Source organism: Hippocampus zosterae, chromosome 9, assembly GCF_025434085.1.
Source record: "Hippocampus zosterae strain Florida chromosome 9, ASM2543408v3, whole genome shotgun sequence".
Lineage (NCBI taxonomy): Eukaryota > Metazoa > Chordata > Actinopteri > Syngnathiformes > Syngnathidae > Hippocampus > Hippocampus zosterae.
The window spans coordinates 9,227,172-9,241,233 of NC_067459.1; the positions used below are offsets into that span (position 1 = coordinate 9,227,172).

At 42.3% G+C, this 14,062-nt stretch overlaps 1 protein-coding gene across 1 annotated transcript; it reads left to right on the forward strand.

The window, feature by feature from the left end:
- The first annotated feature begins 3,861 nt into the window (after nucleotides 1-3,861).
- yod1 (YOD1 deubiquitinase) lies at nucleotides 3,862-13,955 on the forward strand. The gene is made up of 3 exons (XM_052077133.1): nucleotides 3,862-3,957; nucleotides 5,977-6,189; nucleotides 9,692-13,955. Exons 2-3 carry the CDS (start codon nucleotides 5,982-5,984, stop codon nucleotides 10,381-10,383), a joined length of 900 nt encoding a protein of 299 aa, XP_051933093.1. The 5' UTR covers nucleotides 3,862-3,957; nucleotides 5,977-5,981; the 3' UTR covers nucleotides 10,384-13,955.
- The last annotated feature ends 107 nt before the right edge of the window (nucleotides 13,956-14,062 follow it).

Below are 14,062 nucleotides of genomic sequence, written 5' to 3' on the forward strand. Positions count from 1 at the left end.
GCTTGCTATGCGAAGTGCTGGGGACTTCTTTCTCTTGCGTGTTTTGCCTGGTGCATGGAGGCACTCGCTTTCCGGGTTTCCCCTGCTCTCTACGCACCCAGTAGAGCACGCGAGTGTGACGGGCTAGCACCCTATTGACTGGGGGCTGCCCAGTTTGGGGCGGGCGGTAGCTAGCCAATGGAGTGCGATGACTCCTCCCACCGTCGGACGAGGCCCCTGGCGCTCCGGCTCTACGCCAATTGGCCGGAGCTCTAATGAACCGGTAAGTGCCTCTTCCCGTGGTTGCTTTACGAAGTCTTGTGACTTCGGTGGAGACCACTCTCCAGTGCGCGTCGAAGGCTTGGGCGGGGGATATAGAGACACTGAGTTGCCCAGGCTGTAGTGTCCCCCTCTCGGCGTCACCGATCGGCGCCCAAGGGAGAGGATGAACCAATACACTTGGGACCGGGTCTGCTGCAGGAGTTGCCAGGGTCGCTGACTGCGTGTCTGACCCTGCCTGTCGGGGCTCCACTCCGGGTACACTGGTAGGATGTACCACCGTAGCCAATGCCTAAGAGGCAGACCCTGCGAGGCAGCAGGGGGATTTGGATTCAGAGTTGCCTTCTCCTAGCCTTTGTCTAAAGAAACCCAACCTACAAGGCAGCAGGTTTTTACAGGGTGAGGTTGTTAACCTCACGCCCAACCCCCAACCTGGAGGACCAGTTGGATGCAGTTTAACGTCATACCCAGGACAGGACCCAGATGAGACCCAGGAATGTCTGCTATCTTAATGCTAAAACACAATACAAAACGCCATACACATCAGTATTGTCCATTGTGAAACTAATCAAGGTTTTCTTATCTTATCTTATTGATGTCACAGTGTTGCACCCCTTCAAGCAATTTGAACACCATCGGTGCAACAGGACATGTAAATTCTAACAATACAAACAGGCATATATTCCTTATCTTCTGTGAAAAAACAAACCAACAAAAAAAATCCGATTATAACTTACTGAGTTGTTGTATCTGTAATATCAATAATGTCAGTACAGTATTACAGTAAAGTACTCAGTGGGGGGTGTTTGCTTTGTTTTGTTTAGTTTTTTTTTTAACCTGGTGAACTCATTCAATGCCTAAAATGTTTTTCACATTTTTTTTTTTAAAGAATCCAGGCATTCAATCCCAGGTACATCTTTACATGGTAGGATAAAGAAGGGTTTCAAAATAGCTGGCAATCAGTTCGTTAAAGGAAAATAAGTATCGGAATTCATTCATTCATTCATCTTCCGAGCCGCTGGATCCTCACTAGGGTCGCGGGGGGTGCTGGAGCCTATCCCAGCTGTCTCCGGGCAGTAGGCGGGGGACACCCTGAATCGGTTGCCAGCCAATCGCAGAGCACACAGAAACGAACAACCATTCGGACTCACACTCACACCTAGGGACAATTTAGAGTGTTCAATTAGCCTGCCACGCATGTTTTTGGAATGTGAGAGGAAACCGGAGCACCCGGAGAAAACCCACGCAGGCCCGCGGAGAACATGCAAACTCCACACAGGGAGGCCGGAGCTGGAATCGAACCCGGTACCTCTGCACTGTGAAGCCGCCGTGCTAACCACTGGACTACCGGGCCGCCCAGTATCGGAATTTTCTTGTTTAAAAAAAACAGTATTATTATTATTTTTATTTTTATGCAGGCTACAACAGTGTGGTCACAGAACGAATTAAACTCGCATCTCAAGGCAACACTTTATTTACTGCATATAGACATAGTAGTACTGTATCATGACTTACTCGTGCCTCACTTTATATTTTTCTAATTATGAGCCTATGCTGGGTTGCTTTTTGTGTGTGTGTTTTGCAAGTGAAAATTTGTGGTCAGAGCAAGCTTCAGATGCACTGCTGCTGCTTGTTGAAGTAAAATGGTACTGTAATGCTCTGCAAATAGGTAAGGAAAATCACAGGTGCAGCACACTTTCAGCCATTTATTGTTTATTTTACTTTATTTTTTAAACACTCACAAGGAGCTGCTTTATGCCACAACTCGAGCCCAGTCGCTCACATGCAGACTAGCTGGCTAACCTGTCTCCAGTTTCTGATGTCATTCACAAGGACACACCCCAATAGACATACTTTACATTACATTTAAAATATGTTGTATTTATTTACTGTTGGCTTGCTGTTTAATTAAACACTTGATTTAATTGTTTCCCCATTTTTAAATAAGGTATTATTATATTATGTATTATGACAATGCTTTTCATTGCATGAAAGAAAAATCATGGTTTATTACAATTATTCGTACTTATGTTTTTGTTGTATAAACCCGCTTGTATTTGCACATCTTTTTGTCATGTAAATAGAATATTAAATAACTTGTATCGCAATTTTGACTGTTTTGTTGAATATTGTTATCCAACCATCCATTTTCTTTTTCTTTCCTTGAAAACAAACTTAAATTAATGATTATATTATATTTATTCTCTTATTAAAGACATTGTATTTGGTCCAACACCAGATTTTACAAGCTATGTGTAAATTGTTGTTAAATGCACAAAATGAACCGTGCATGACGTACTTTCACGACAGTCACACGACGAGAATTGAGCGAACTAAATTTCACGCAGCACAGATTGGACAAGCAATGTGATCATCTACAGCCAGTGATGGCCAGGCGGGCGTGTCATAACTAATTGACATGTTGAGTCGAGTGTGTCTTAATCTACATGTCTGAGGCTCCATCGAACCACTGAGACTAATTCGAACCCAGGTTCAGACCCACTGCTTTAGTGGTACAGTCTTGTATGTGGCAGAATCACTTGGTTAAAGTTCAAGAAGCCGTTTTCAATCACATTTTTATTCTAATTGTGTTATAATATAAGTCCAGTGGTTAGCACGTCGGCTTCACAGTGCAGAGGTACCGGGTTCGATTCCAGCTCCGGCCTCCCTGTGTGGAGTTTGCATGTTCTCCCCGGGCCTGCGTGGGTTTTCTCCGGGTGCTCCGGTTTCCTCCCACATTCCAAAAACATGCATGGCAGGCTGATTGAACACTCTAAATTGTCCCTAGGTGTGAGTGTGAGTGCGAATGGTTGTTCGTTTCTGTGTGCCCTGCGATTGGCTGGCAACCGATTCAGGGTGTCCCCCGCCTACTGCCCGAAGACAGCTGGGATAGGCTCCAGCACCCCCCGCGACCCTAGTGAGGATCAAGCGGTTCGGAAGATGAATGAATGTTATAATGTTTTTGTTATGGTGTTTTACTCCATGTACTAGACAACACTTTGCGTGCAGCAATGGTTGTTTTTTAAGTGCCTCTACAAATAAATTTGAGTCAATTGTGGCGTAAATGATACAAATTTTAATTAACTCATTATTTATCACTTTTACATACAGTACAGCTTTTACGTACATTTTTTTTTAATTTAATCGTTATTTAAGTAGATTTTTATGGTTCTTATTTTCATTTTTTAATTGCAAGACATAATCCTACAGTGACCGACTAATATATTTAATGGTATGGTAATACAACGTCCTATTGTTTTTGGAGAACAGAGTCTTACACTGTACTTTAATGTTGTTTATGAGAGTCGCACTTGGAGACTAAATGTTTTTTTTTCAGGTAGTGTTTGTGCAAAACATTGAGGAAGAACCGCTTAGAGTTGTTGTGAATATGGGTTTTAGGGGAAGGATAAAGTTCGAAAGGCATAGTTTCCCCTCATTATTATTACTATTATTGTTATTGATAGTAATAATTATATTTTTGTACATTTACTTCAACTTTGACTGCATGACGAAGCGTCTGAGGTTGTTATTTAAAATGGGCATACGGGTTACCAATTATCACCGCAAGAATCTAATAGTGAGCTATTAGAGAACTTACGGTAGTGTCACGTCATGACGTCGAACGTACGTTTTTGACGTCCCATCCCGCCCCGTAGTTGTGTTTGCATTGTTCGACGTGCTGGAAACGAGCAAATACAGGTAACAAAAAAAATACAGCGTGAATGTCACTAAAATGAGCTTGCTCATTTCGAGGGCAAGAACAGGATGAAAATGACCGCTTGGAGAGAAAATGTCTACTGAACGCTAAGTTAATGGACAGGTTAGCATGCTAGCACAGGATAGCTTCGCTCGACACACATTCCCCATCTACTAATACCTTAGGTTCGTCATCAGTAATCATCATTACAATAATGGCAATACGAAGTTTATTTGACGCGTAAACGCAGGGTATGTGAAAATGCAAGTTGTCCCGCTAACATTTGAAAACAACAGTATCGCGTCTGAACAAAAGGGCAGCAAAACAAAACAAAGCAATCTTGCTGTCAAGTCGTTTTTGTGTTTATGTATGCACACGCGCGCTTTGTCATCGTCAGTTTGGTAAACAGTAGTGTCACAACTTTCTAAATTAAATAATAGTCTTTACATACTTTTTAAACTTTGTGTTCTGCGAAATCTCAATTTAAATACTTTGCATTGAAAAGGTGAAGAAAACTCGTAATTTTGTGTTTTGTGAGGGAAAAAAGTTGTTTTTGAGAGAAGAAAACAATATTTTTCAGGGGGAAAATAATTAACAGAAGTCATATATTATAGAAAAGCCCTAAACCGAGTTTTTTTCAGTATTTTTTTATATGTGTGGTATGTGCTTTCAAGGGTATACATTACACTTTTTCTACCCAAAAAATATGTACAATTCCAGCAAAGTTTTTAAAAGTGGCATATCTCGAAATGTTTATTTTTTTAAGAAACTTTTTTTGTAGGGTGCATTGTTCAGAAAATATTGCATATCTTCAAGAAAAAAGTAATATATTTGAAGTGAAAAGGTTGTTTGTTACTGTGATTGTGTGATGCAAAGACAAAGATGGCTGTCTGTAGGGCAAAAAAAAAGCATGAATGTCCACAGACGGGTTATAATGTTAGCTTCGCTTAACACATTTTCCCCCACCACCCCACAGTTAATTGTCATAATTCGAATAAGTTTCTTCTTTCTCTTGTGACAAAATCAAAGTTGTTTTGCGAGCATGCAAAAAGCAAAACAAAGCTGTTGTTATCAGCAGATTAGTGGACAATAGTCCACTACCACTGAAACAGTCATATTACTCAAATAATTTGACTAAAAGAAACGGTTGACACAAAACCTATGCCTTCAGGCATCGCACGGATGCCCATTTGTTATTGTATTGATTGATTTTGTTTCTTCTTTTCCCTTCAGCTGGTACCGTTAGGGTTTGTCACACCGTCTTCTTCTTTTCCACCAAAGTCTATCTTCTCCGTCCTCCTCTTTAACACCAACTGCCCTCATATCTTCGCTCACTATATCCATCAACCCATCATGTTATTTCAACCCCTCTTCTACCCACTGCATGGGAACCGCATCGCAAAAATGTGCTGCAAAAAAAAAACCTGGTAGAAATAACATGAACAACATGAATGCAGATTAAGATAAAAACATCGAATCATTGAACAATGTATCATGCCTGTGCTAACATTATTCCTGACCACCAGCAACGGTCCAACCGCACGTCACATATGTACTGCTCAGAAAAAAGGTCAAGGGCAGTAGGCGAGGGACACCCTGAATCGGTTGCCAGCCAATCGCAGGGCACACAGAGACGAAAAACCATCCACGCTCACATTCACACCTAGGGACAATGTTTTGGATGTGGGAGGAAACCGGAGTACCCGGAGAAAACCCACGCAGGCCCAGGGAGAACATGCAAACTCTACACAAGGAGGCCGGAGCTGCACTGTGAAGTTGACGTGCTAACCACTGGACTACCGGGCCGCCCGTAGTTGTATCATTTTTAAGGAAAATGTTGAATGTTTTTAGAAAAAAAACCATATCAAAAAAGGGTAACATTAAAACAAAAAGTCATATTCTTGATTTGAAGACAAAAAAAGTCAAATGGGTGTGTCATGTTAGAAGAGCGTCATAAACTTTATGTCCAAACTGTCATTGTTGCTGTTGTCAAGCTTCCATATTTTTGTCCCACCTATCAGGCAGGATGTTGCGTCTTCGCTGTAAGACAAAAAACGGGAGTCACGTGATGCAAGGGTTGACTCACCAATCGTGTGTGCAAGAGTTAAAAAGCAAAGTGGAGGAGCTGACCGGCATCCCTTGCGAGGTGCAGAAAATCATGGTGGGCTACCCGCCTTCCAGCCTGGACCTGCGCAACGGGGACGCTCACCTCAAGGACTACCCCATCAAGTCTGGTATGACGCAAGCGTCACACAAAGTGACCGCCACCTTGTCAATTTGCTTTGGAAATCACACGTTGCTTCTCAGACGGACGTGCGTGATGCTCATTGACTTTCAAGTCAATAAGCATGGCAAGGTTGCGTTATATGTCACACTTCATAAACCAAGTAACTGACTATGCTCGACATAATTAAAAGCTCATGATCTAAAAGCATTGACAAACAAAAAAATAGTTCGAGATTTATAATCAAAGTAAAGGAGTAAAAAGTCACTTAGAAAACAACTTTTCTACCCCCCCCCCCCCCTCCCGCCCCAATTTTGCTGCTGTTAGACTGCAAATTTCCTCAGTGTGGGACAAATAAGGGTTATCTTTAAACAAACTAAAGAGTGCAAGAAAAACATTTGGGAAAAGAATGAATGATTTAAAAAATGCTTGAAAAGACCTAGATCAACGGCGGCCAACCCGCGGCTCTTTGACTGGTTCAATGCGGCTCCCGGGCTTTCACATGACAAGTGTCGAAAAAGCCTCGGTGGTGAGGCTGCCATTCAAACAACGGCGCTAAATACACAGAACTTACTACGTCAGCCTATCATACATACAGGCCAACCAGTCAGAGGGCAACTGAATCGCCGCTCATGCGCAAACAACGGCGCTAAGCTAGTCAGGGAATTACCGCAGATTTTAAGGCAGGGGTGCCCAATACATCGATCGCAATCGACCTGGAGCCTGCGAACTGGTCCCAAGTCGACCGCGATGGGTGGAAGGAGGGAATGGCAGCGGGGGGAAGATTTGTGTTTTTCGGTTTCGTTCATGTTCGGGCCGGCCATTGCTCATCATGGGAAGTTGGTTGCTTCAAAAGTCGATCTTCGGGCAAAAACGTTTGCCCTATGTGGCAGGCTGACCCGAGTAACCACTGTAGCTCACATGCAGATAGTGCTTGCTTTGAGTGGCAACAACGGAATGCAAGCCAGATTTGAAGAGCATTGTTCCAAGAGAAGGAATGCCAGAGGTCCCTGCACTAAGTCGCTAAGCAACATGCATAGTAAGAGAAAAACGTTCTTATATTTTTGTTGTGGACTTGGTTGAAGTGAGAGTTTGTGTATGTGTGAGGCAGTGCACACAATATTCCTTGTTGAAAGTGACTGGCCTGTAATAATTTCTGTCATTATCATGTTGGTGTGGGACATTTACAATACATGTGGCATAGCAGAGGTAGGTGTGTGTGTGCGTGCGCGCGCATGCGTGTGCAAGCGAGAGGAAGGGATGTGATGATGCTTATGTGTGCCTATGTGCATGATGTGGCTCTTAGCAGTAACACAGTAAAAAATTGGCTCTTACTCTCTGACTGGTCGGCCACCCCTGACCTCGATCATAAGTATGGAGGGGGGAAAAGCAGTTTTTAATCCGGATTTAAAAGTGTTTACACTTGGAGCTGACTTCACTTCTCTTGGCAGCTTAACGCCATTTCTATGTGGCACAACAGCTAAATGCTGTTTCACCATATTTGATTTGAAATTTGGTCTCCACTAATTGACCCGAGTCTGCGGACCTCAGAACCCTACTTGGTTTATATTCATGAGCATTTCTTTAATATATTACGACCTCAACCATTCAGTGATTTATGGACAAGTAGCAGAACTTTAAAATCTGTTCTATTGCTGACTGGGAGCTAGTGTAAAACCGTTGTTGTGGTGAGAACATATGCTTTTTAGAGGGACTCCAGTCAGAAGACCATTACAATAATTAAGTCTACCAGAGATAAAAGTATGTACCGCAGTCTGTTTGGGATCACATATTCCTGCAGTCTGAACACAGCCATTGACGCATCGAACAACTGAACGGTGGGTCAACTCAAATGCAAATAGCCACCATGTATGTGCAGTATGTTCTATATCAAGCAAGCACATTGTAAACACACGTTGTACCTGCTGCTAATCTGAACTGGGTTTCCAAATACCACTGCTATTGTCTGTACGCAACAGGTTACAGCCAGTCACTGTAGTGTAGGGGTGGCCAACCAGTCAGAGACGAAGAGCCAATTTTTTTACTGTGTTACTGTAAAGAGCCGCATCATACCCTTCCTCGCGCACACACACACACACACACTCACTAAGGTGCCCACCAGTGCACTCGCGTGCGCACATGTGCACGCACACTACGATGAGTAACAGTCGGAACAGGCCGAAAATGAACGAACACTAAAGGTACAAACAAACAAATCTTTTTTTTTTTCCCCACCCATTTTCTCCTCCCACCCCTTGCGGTCGACTTGGGATCAATTCGCTGGCTCCTGGTCGATTTTGATCGACGTATTAGGCACCCCTGCCTTAAAATCAGAGGTAATTCGCTGACTAGCTTAGCGCCGTTGTTTGCTCATGAGCGGTAATGCAGTCATCTGATTGGTTGCCCTCTATGTCAATCAAGTAACGGGATTGATGATAGGCTAACGTAGTAAATTCTGTGAATTTAGTGCCTTGTTTGAATGGCATTGCCTCTGCCGAGGCATTTTCGACGCTAGTCGTGTGAAAGCCCGGGAGCCACATTGAACCAGCCAAAGAGCCGCATGCGGCTCGTAAGCCATGGGTTGGCTACCCCTGCTGAAGTGTATGCTTCTTTACACTCATGTGTGAATTTATTTTCATCAGGTTTTCAAAAACAAAGCTGTCTAGTGAACGCAAAAAAATGAACAGCTTATCAATTGCAGTTCATAAATTTGACATGAAGACTGGTCAAAAATAACCCTTGTGAGAAATTCAGAGTTAATCACAAAAAACACAAATCGAAATAAATCTGCACACGGTTCATCAGTGGATGCAAAGATGTGCAAAGCTATCATGCAGTTATTTATTATTTATTTATTATGTATATCTTTGCAGTAGTTTGTTAAAAAAAAACAAATCAATGATTTTTCTGATTTTGGCCTGGCCGGTGGTCCTCTTTGAAAGAAGGGCATTCTCACTTCGTTTTTCTTTTCAATGCAAAATCTGAATTTGGACTCATTACTCGCGATGTGAACCCGCTTATTTCGAGCAGTGGTTTTAAATAAAAGGCTTTTTTTTCCAAGGGCAAAAAGTCAAACTTTCCTTTAAAGAAAATACTGTGAATTAAAAGAAAATTGACAGGTATGTCAAATATTCTCTTGAACAATTATCCTCAAATTTTTGTTTCGATTGCTGTATTTCATTTGAAATTCATTGAAGAAGCGATAGTCGGCTTTTTCCTGTCTGAAGGATTTGTGTGGCACAATTGAAGCGTGCCTTCCCTGACCCTGGGGAAAAAAATATCAAACATATTTTTAGATGCACTTATGTACAGTACATTTTAACGTAATTGTGATGTTACTTGGTGAGTTGAGTTTTTTTTTTTTTTGAGGGGGTGCGGTTTGTAAGATGTTACTCTGTGTAAAAATTTGGTAACCCCTATTCTGGAAATAAGGGATATTTTTAAAGGGGGAAAAAAAAGGTGCTGTGGAGGTTCCACCACCGTAGTAATGTGGTGTGGTCATTCCCCCACAGGCGACACGCTTATTGTGGAGGAGGATAAAAACAAGGCCAAGCTGGGCACCCATCCCATCGTCACCAAAACGCCTCGCTTGAACGCTTTACCAACACTGGCGCGCCGCGTGGTGCCGGCCGACAACTCGTGCCTGTTCACCAGTGTCAACTTTGTGGTGGAGGGCGGCGTGTACGACCCGGCGTGCGCCCCGGAGATGCGCGGCCTCATCGCCCAGATCGTCTCCAGTGACCCGGCAGCGTACTCTGAGGCTGTTCTGGGCAAGAGCAACGAGGACTACTGTGCCTGGATCCGGCGCGACGACACATGGGGTGGCGCCATCGAAGTGTCCATCCTGTCCAAGTTTTACCAGTACGAGATTTGCGTGGTGGATACACAGACTGTACGCGTGGATCGCTTTGGGGAGGACGCCGGCTACCGCAAGCGCGTGCTTCTCATCTACGACGGCATCCATTATGACCCGCTGCAGAGGGAGGTGCCCGGCGCGCCCCCCCAGACCATCTTCTCCACCGGCGATGACATCATCCTGGCGCAGGCCCTGGAGCTGGCCGACGAGGCTCGCCGCAAGCGCCAATTCACGGACGTCAACCGCTTTGCACTGCGGTGCATGGTCTGCCAGACGGGCCTGGTAGGACAGAAGGAGGCCCGCGAGCATGCTAAGGAGACGGGCCACACCAATTTTGGCGAAGTCTGAAACATTTACTTGCTTCTGTTTGTGTGCCACCCCTCCACGTTATGTGGCCGTCTACCTCGGCGTTTCCCGACCTTTACTGAACCAAGTTGCGTATTTTAAAGAAAAAAAAAATATCTCCTGGCACACCACCAAACACAAATAGCAAAAAGTATGTATTAGAGCTGAACAATTTTGAAAATCATTTAATTGCTATTTCATTTGTGATTATTTTTTTCAAGGTCAGGTTTTATTATCCAAAAATGGTTTTGGTCTTATATGCTAAAATAAGGGTAAGTGTAGCCCAAATGAATAAGACACACATCTTGATCCACTTTAGTTAAAATTCACTCCGACAACTTCACAATTCTGCCAAACAAGCGTGGCAAAAACATAAGTCAGAAAGTCATATTTGATTACAAACAAATCTGTTGTCTTATAAGACAAGAAAAGAAATCCTTTGTCTCACAATGGAGAAATTCCCAATTTACTGCAGAACAAAAGTGTGTGTGTGGGTGTGTGTGTGTGTGTGTGTGTATATGTATATATATATAATATATACACACTGTATATGTTCATGTTTCACAAAACAGTAACTTGAACTGCCTGGTGTGAATTAAAAATTGCATTCTCTTATATTGCATTATTAGATGGAATTTGATTAATTGTTCAGCCCTAATATGTATGGTGTGCCCCCCACCGACGCATTTGCAATTTCACTTATTTGCCGACTTTTTTTGGGGGGGGTGGCGGGGCAAAATATTCTCCGATTCACATTTTTGTGCTCTTTCCGAAACACCATGAAGATGGCACCAAGCCCTGTCTAAAAGAAAAGTACTGCTTTGGCTCCATTTTGTGGCATCAAAAGGCAATCATAAGTCTCTTGGTGGGGGGGGGATTACTTGCATTATTCTGTTGTATGAATGGCAACAGGATGACATGCAGGTTAATTGAACACCATCAGAAGAGCATTTAATTGTTCTGTCTGTCACAATACATCACTGGCATAGATAGATCAGCAAAGGTAAATTATTTGTTGTAAATCATTTCCAAACCAAGTAAGTGAAATTGCCGCGGCTCAGTAGTTTGGTATCACTGGTCTACCTCACCGACATCCACAACATTTAACTGGCCACCCAGCACTGGTAATGCCATTATTCTCCAGATCGGCCTCGACCGGTCAAAATTTAATCCACCTTTGTCAACATTTTAGAAAACACCTCTGCCTACAGAATATGTCTGCCTTCAACATACTACCTGGCCATTTTCATCTCGCTGTCGTTGTGTTGAAACATTGCAAAACCAAAACAATCACTAACTAACTACACAAACGGTTGGTTTGTTGAGCCATGAAAGGTGAAGTCAACCCCACCCCCACCCCCAAAATATTTTCACAGCGTGCCTTCACTAGTCTCAACACGGCATGGCTAAGTGACAGAAAACAGGTGGGCCGTGATTGGTTGTTAACTGATCCCTGACCGACTGTCATGAGTCGACCGCAGGTTGCAAACTGGCCGCTCCGTCAGATGGACAAAAACGGTTGGATTTTACTGTTCAAATCATATTGCACAGATGCTAGACCAGTGGGGTTGCAGAGAACATATTCCCGTAAAGAAAATGGTCTGGTTGACTTCCCCTTGAATTGCATTGCCAAAGATTGCAAGCCAATTCTTGACGCTCAGTAATTTGGCCAAGTAACCAACGTAGGGATTTATTTTAATGGGATGGACTGTGTACATTTTGGACAAAAACACATGGTCATTTCTGCAAATGGTGCAGAGAGGAGTTGTGCTATTTTGTCCGGTAGTCAGTTAATACTGATCATATGCAGAAGATGATGCTAGCACGATAAATTTGGTCAGAATGTCAGAACAAAAATGAACCAAGTTGGCAGCACGACGAATGGTCACACTCTCTCGTACTTTTGTTTTGATCATTTCCCTTTGTCTTTGCTGACCATGGTTTACTCCGCTTAAAATTGTCTTGATTTGTGTGTGGGGGGAAGTAAAATTGACCAAATTTGAAAGTTTAGCAGGTAACGTCAATCTAGAGTTTTGTTTTAAACTAAAATGAGAAAATGTTTGTTTTTATTTAAAATAAGATAATCTCATTTAACATGAAGCGTTAACATCTCAGGTCAGAATTTCTCATGTGTATTCAATGAAACGCAATGAACATCTCATTTTGTCAACTCAAGTAGGTTCCACACTTGCTGACTTTTAAATTGAGAGGGGCCCCACATACACACAAGAAAGTGTGCTAAGTAAATACGTAGGAAATTTGCTCAGATTTGTACAGATTGTCTTTGTGTGCCCTTGCAAAACAATTTTGCTTTTTGTTCAACATATGTGGAGGTACAGTAATGTTTTCTTTAATCGGACATCATGCTGAGTCTACGTTCCCAGTGGGGGAAAATGGCTCACCAACTTTGCCTCGTTTTAGCTATGACCCTCTTAATGTTAGACTCGTTTATTTCTCAGCTGTGTTTAGGTCTTGGTGGAGGTCTTCGGTTACACACATACATGACTGAAAACTACCTGAACACAAGACACGTAGTGACGGAACTGGTCAAATTGTTACGTGACACTGACTTTCAAACTCTCTTTTGAAAATAATAGGAAACAGGATTGACTTCAAACTTGGAATTGCAAAAACTAACATTTTAACATGCCTATTTTTTATGCAAGACAAAAATGAAAGTCAGTCCTCGTCTTTTGAGGATTCCCATTAAAGTCCTTTCCCGCGTGGCACATTTCTTGTGTCGTGCCTGTCAAGGGATGATGAATCTTCCTCGTCCCCCAAAAGAATAATTGTAGGGAAAAGTACAGGTGTGCGTTAAAAAATAATATGAAAAAGTTGATTTAGTTCAGTAATGCTATTTAAAATGTGAAACTTGTGTAATGCAAACATTCATTACGCTGAATGACACATTTCAAGTGTTAATTCATTTAAATTTTGACGCTTATATCTGAAAATTAATATAACGAGCACCTGTGTCTTTAGATGCTCACTAAGATGCAGACTTGTTTCATGATAGTTTGACTTTCGAGGCTTTTTTGTTTCGATTTATTTCATGGGGAGGGCGATTGGAACCCCATTAAGTGTTCAACTTGGCGTTCTGTGATGTCCCCCCCAGACCGCCAGGGGCAGTGTTGAGATCACGGAATATGTGGCGTTTCACTGTTGATTTTTCTTGATTTGATTTTCCTGAGATGGTAAAACTTGAAGTGAATTTTTTGTTTCGGTTTGTGTGCTTATTTCATTTCAAGTAGATGGCAAATAATGGTGCTGTCAACAAAAGAGACTTAATTTTTCTGTTCACTAAATTGTAATTTTTGTTGTGAATTTGAATAATGTGAAAATGTTGACACTTATTTCAAGTTTTATGAGGAGAATGTCGCTCAGTACAAGGTTGCTGCCAAAAAGTCATGTCAAGATTTTCTTGTTTTAATGTGAACTGCTACTATTTTTCACCTTGCCATTTCTCAAGTTCTCATCACTACTCTTCCATGAATGTTGCACACCAAACATTACATAACTGGATTTACTTGACTTTTTCTGCAGTGTTGTGTCACAAGTAAAAGATAGAGACAGTCGTGTTGTGTTTGTGTTATTTTAAAAAAAAAAGGAGGATTTTGAAGTAGAGTTGGGGTTACAGGGGAGTTTTTTAAGTATTGTTTCAAAGTGCCTCAACGTTGCTGTA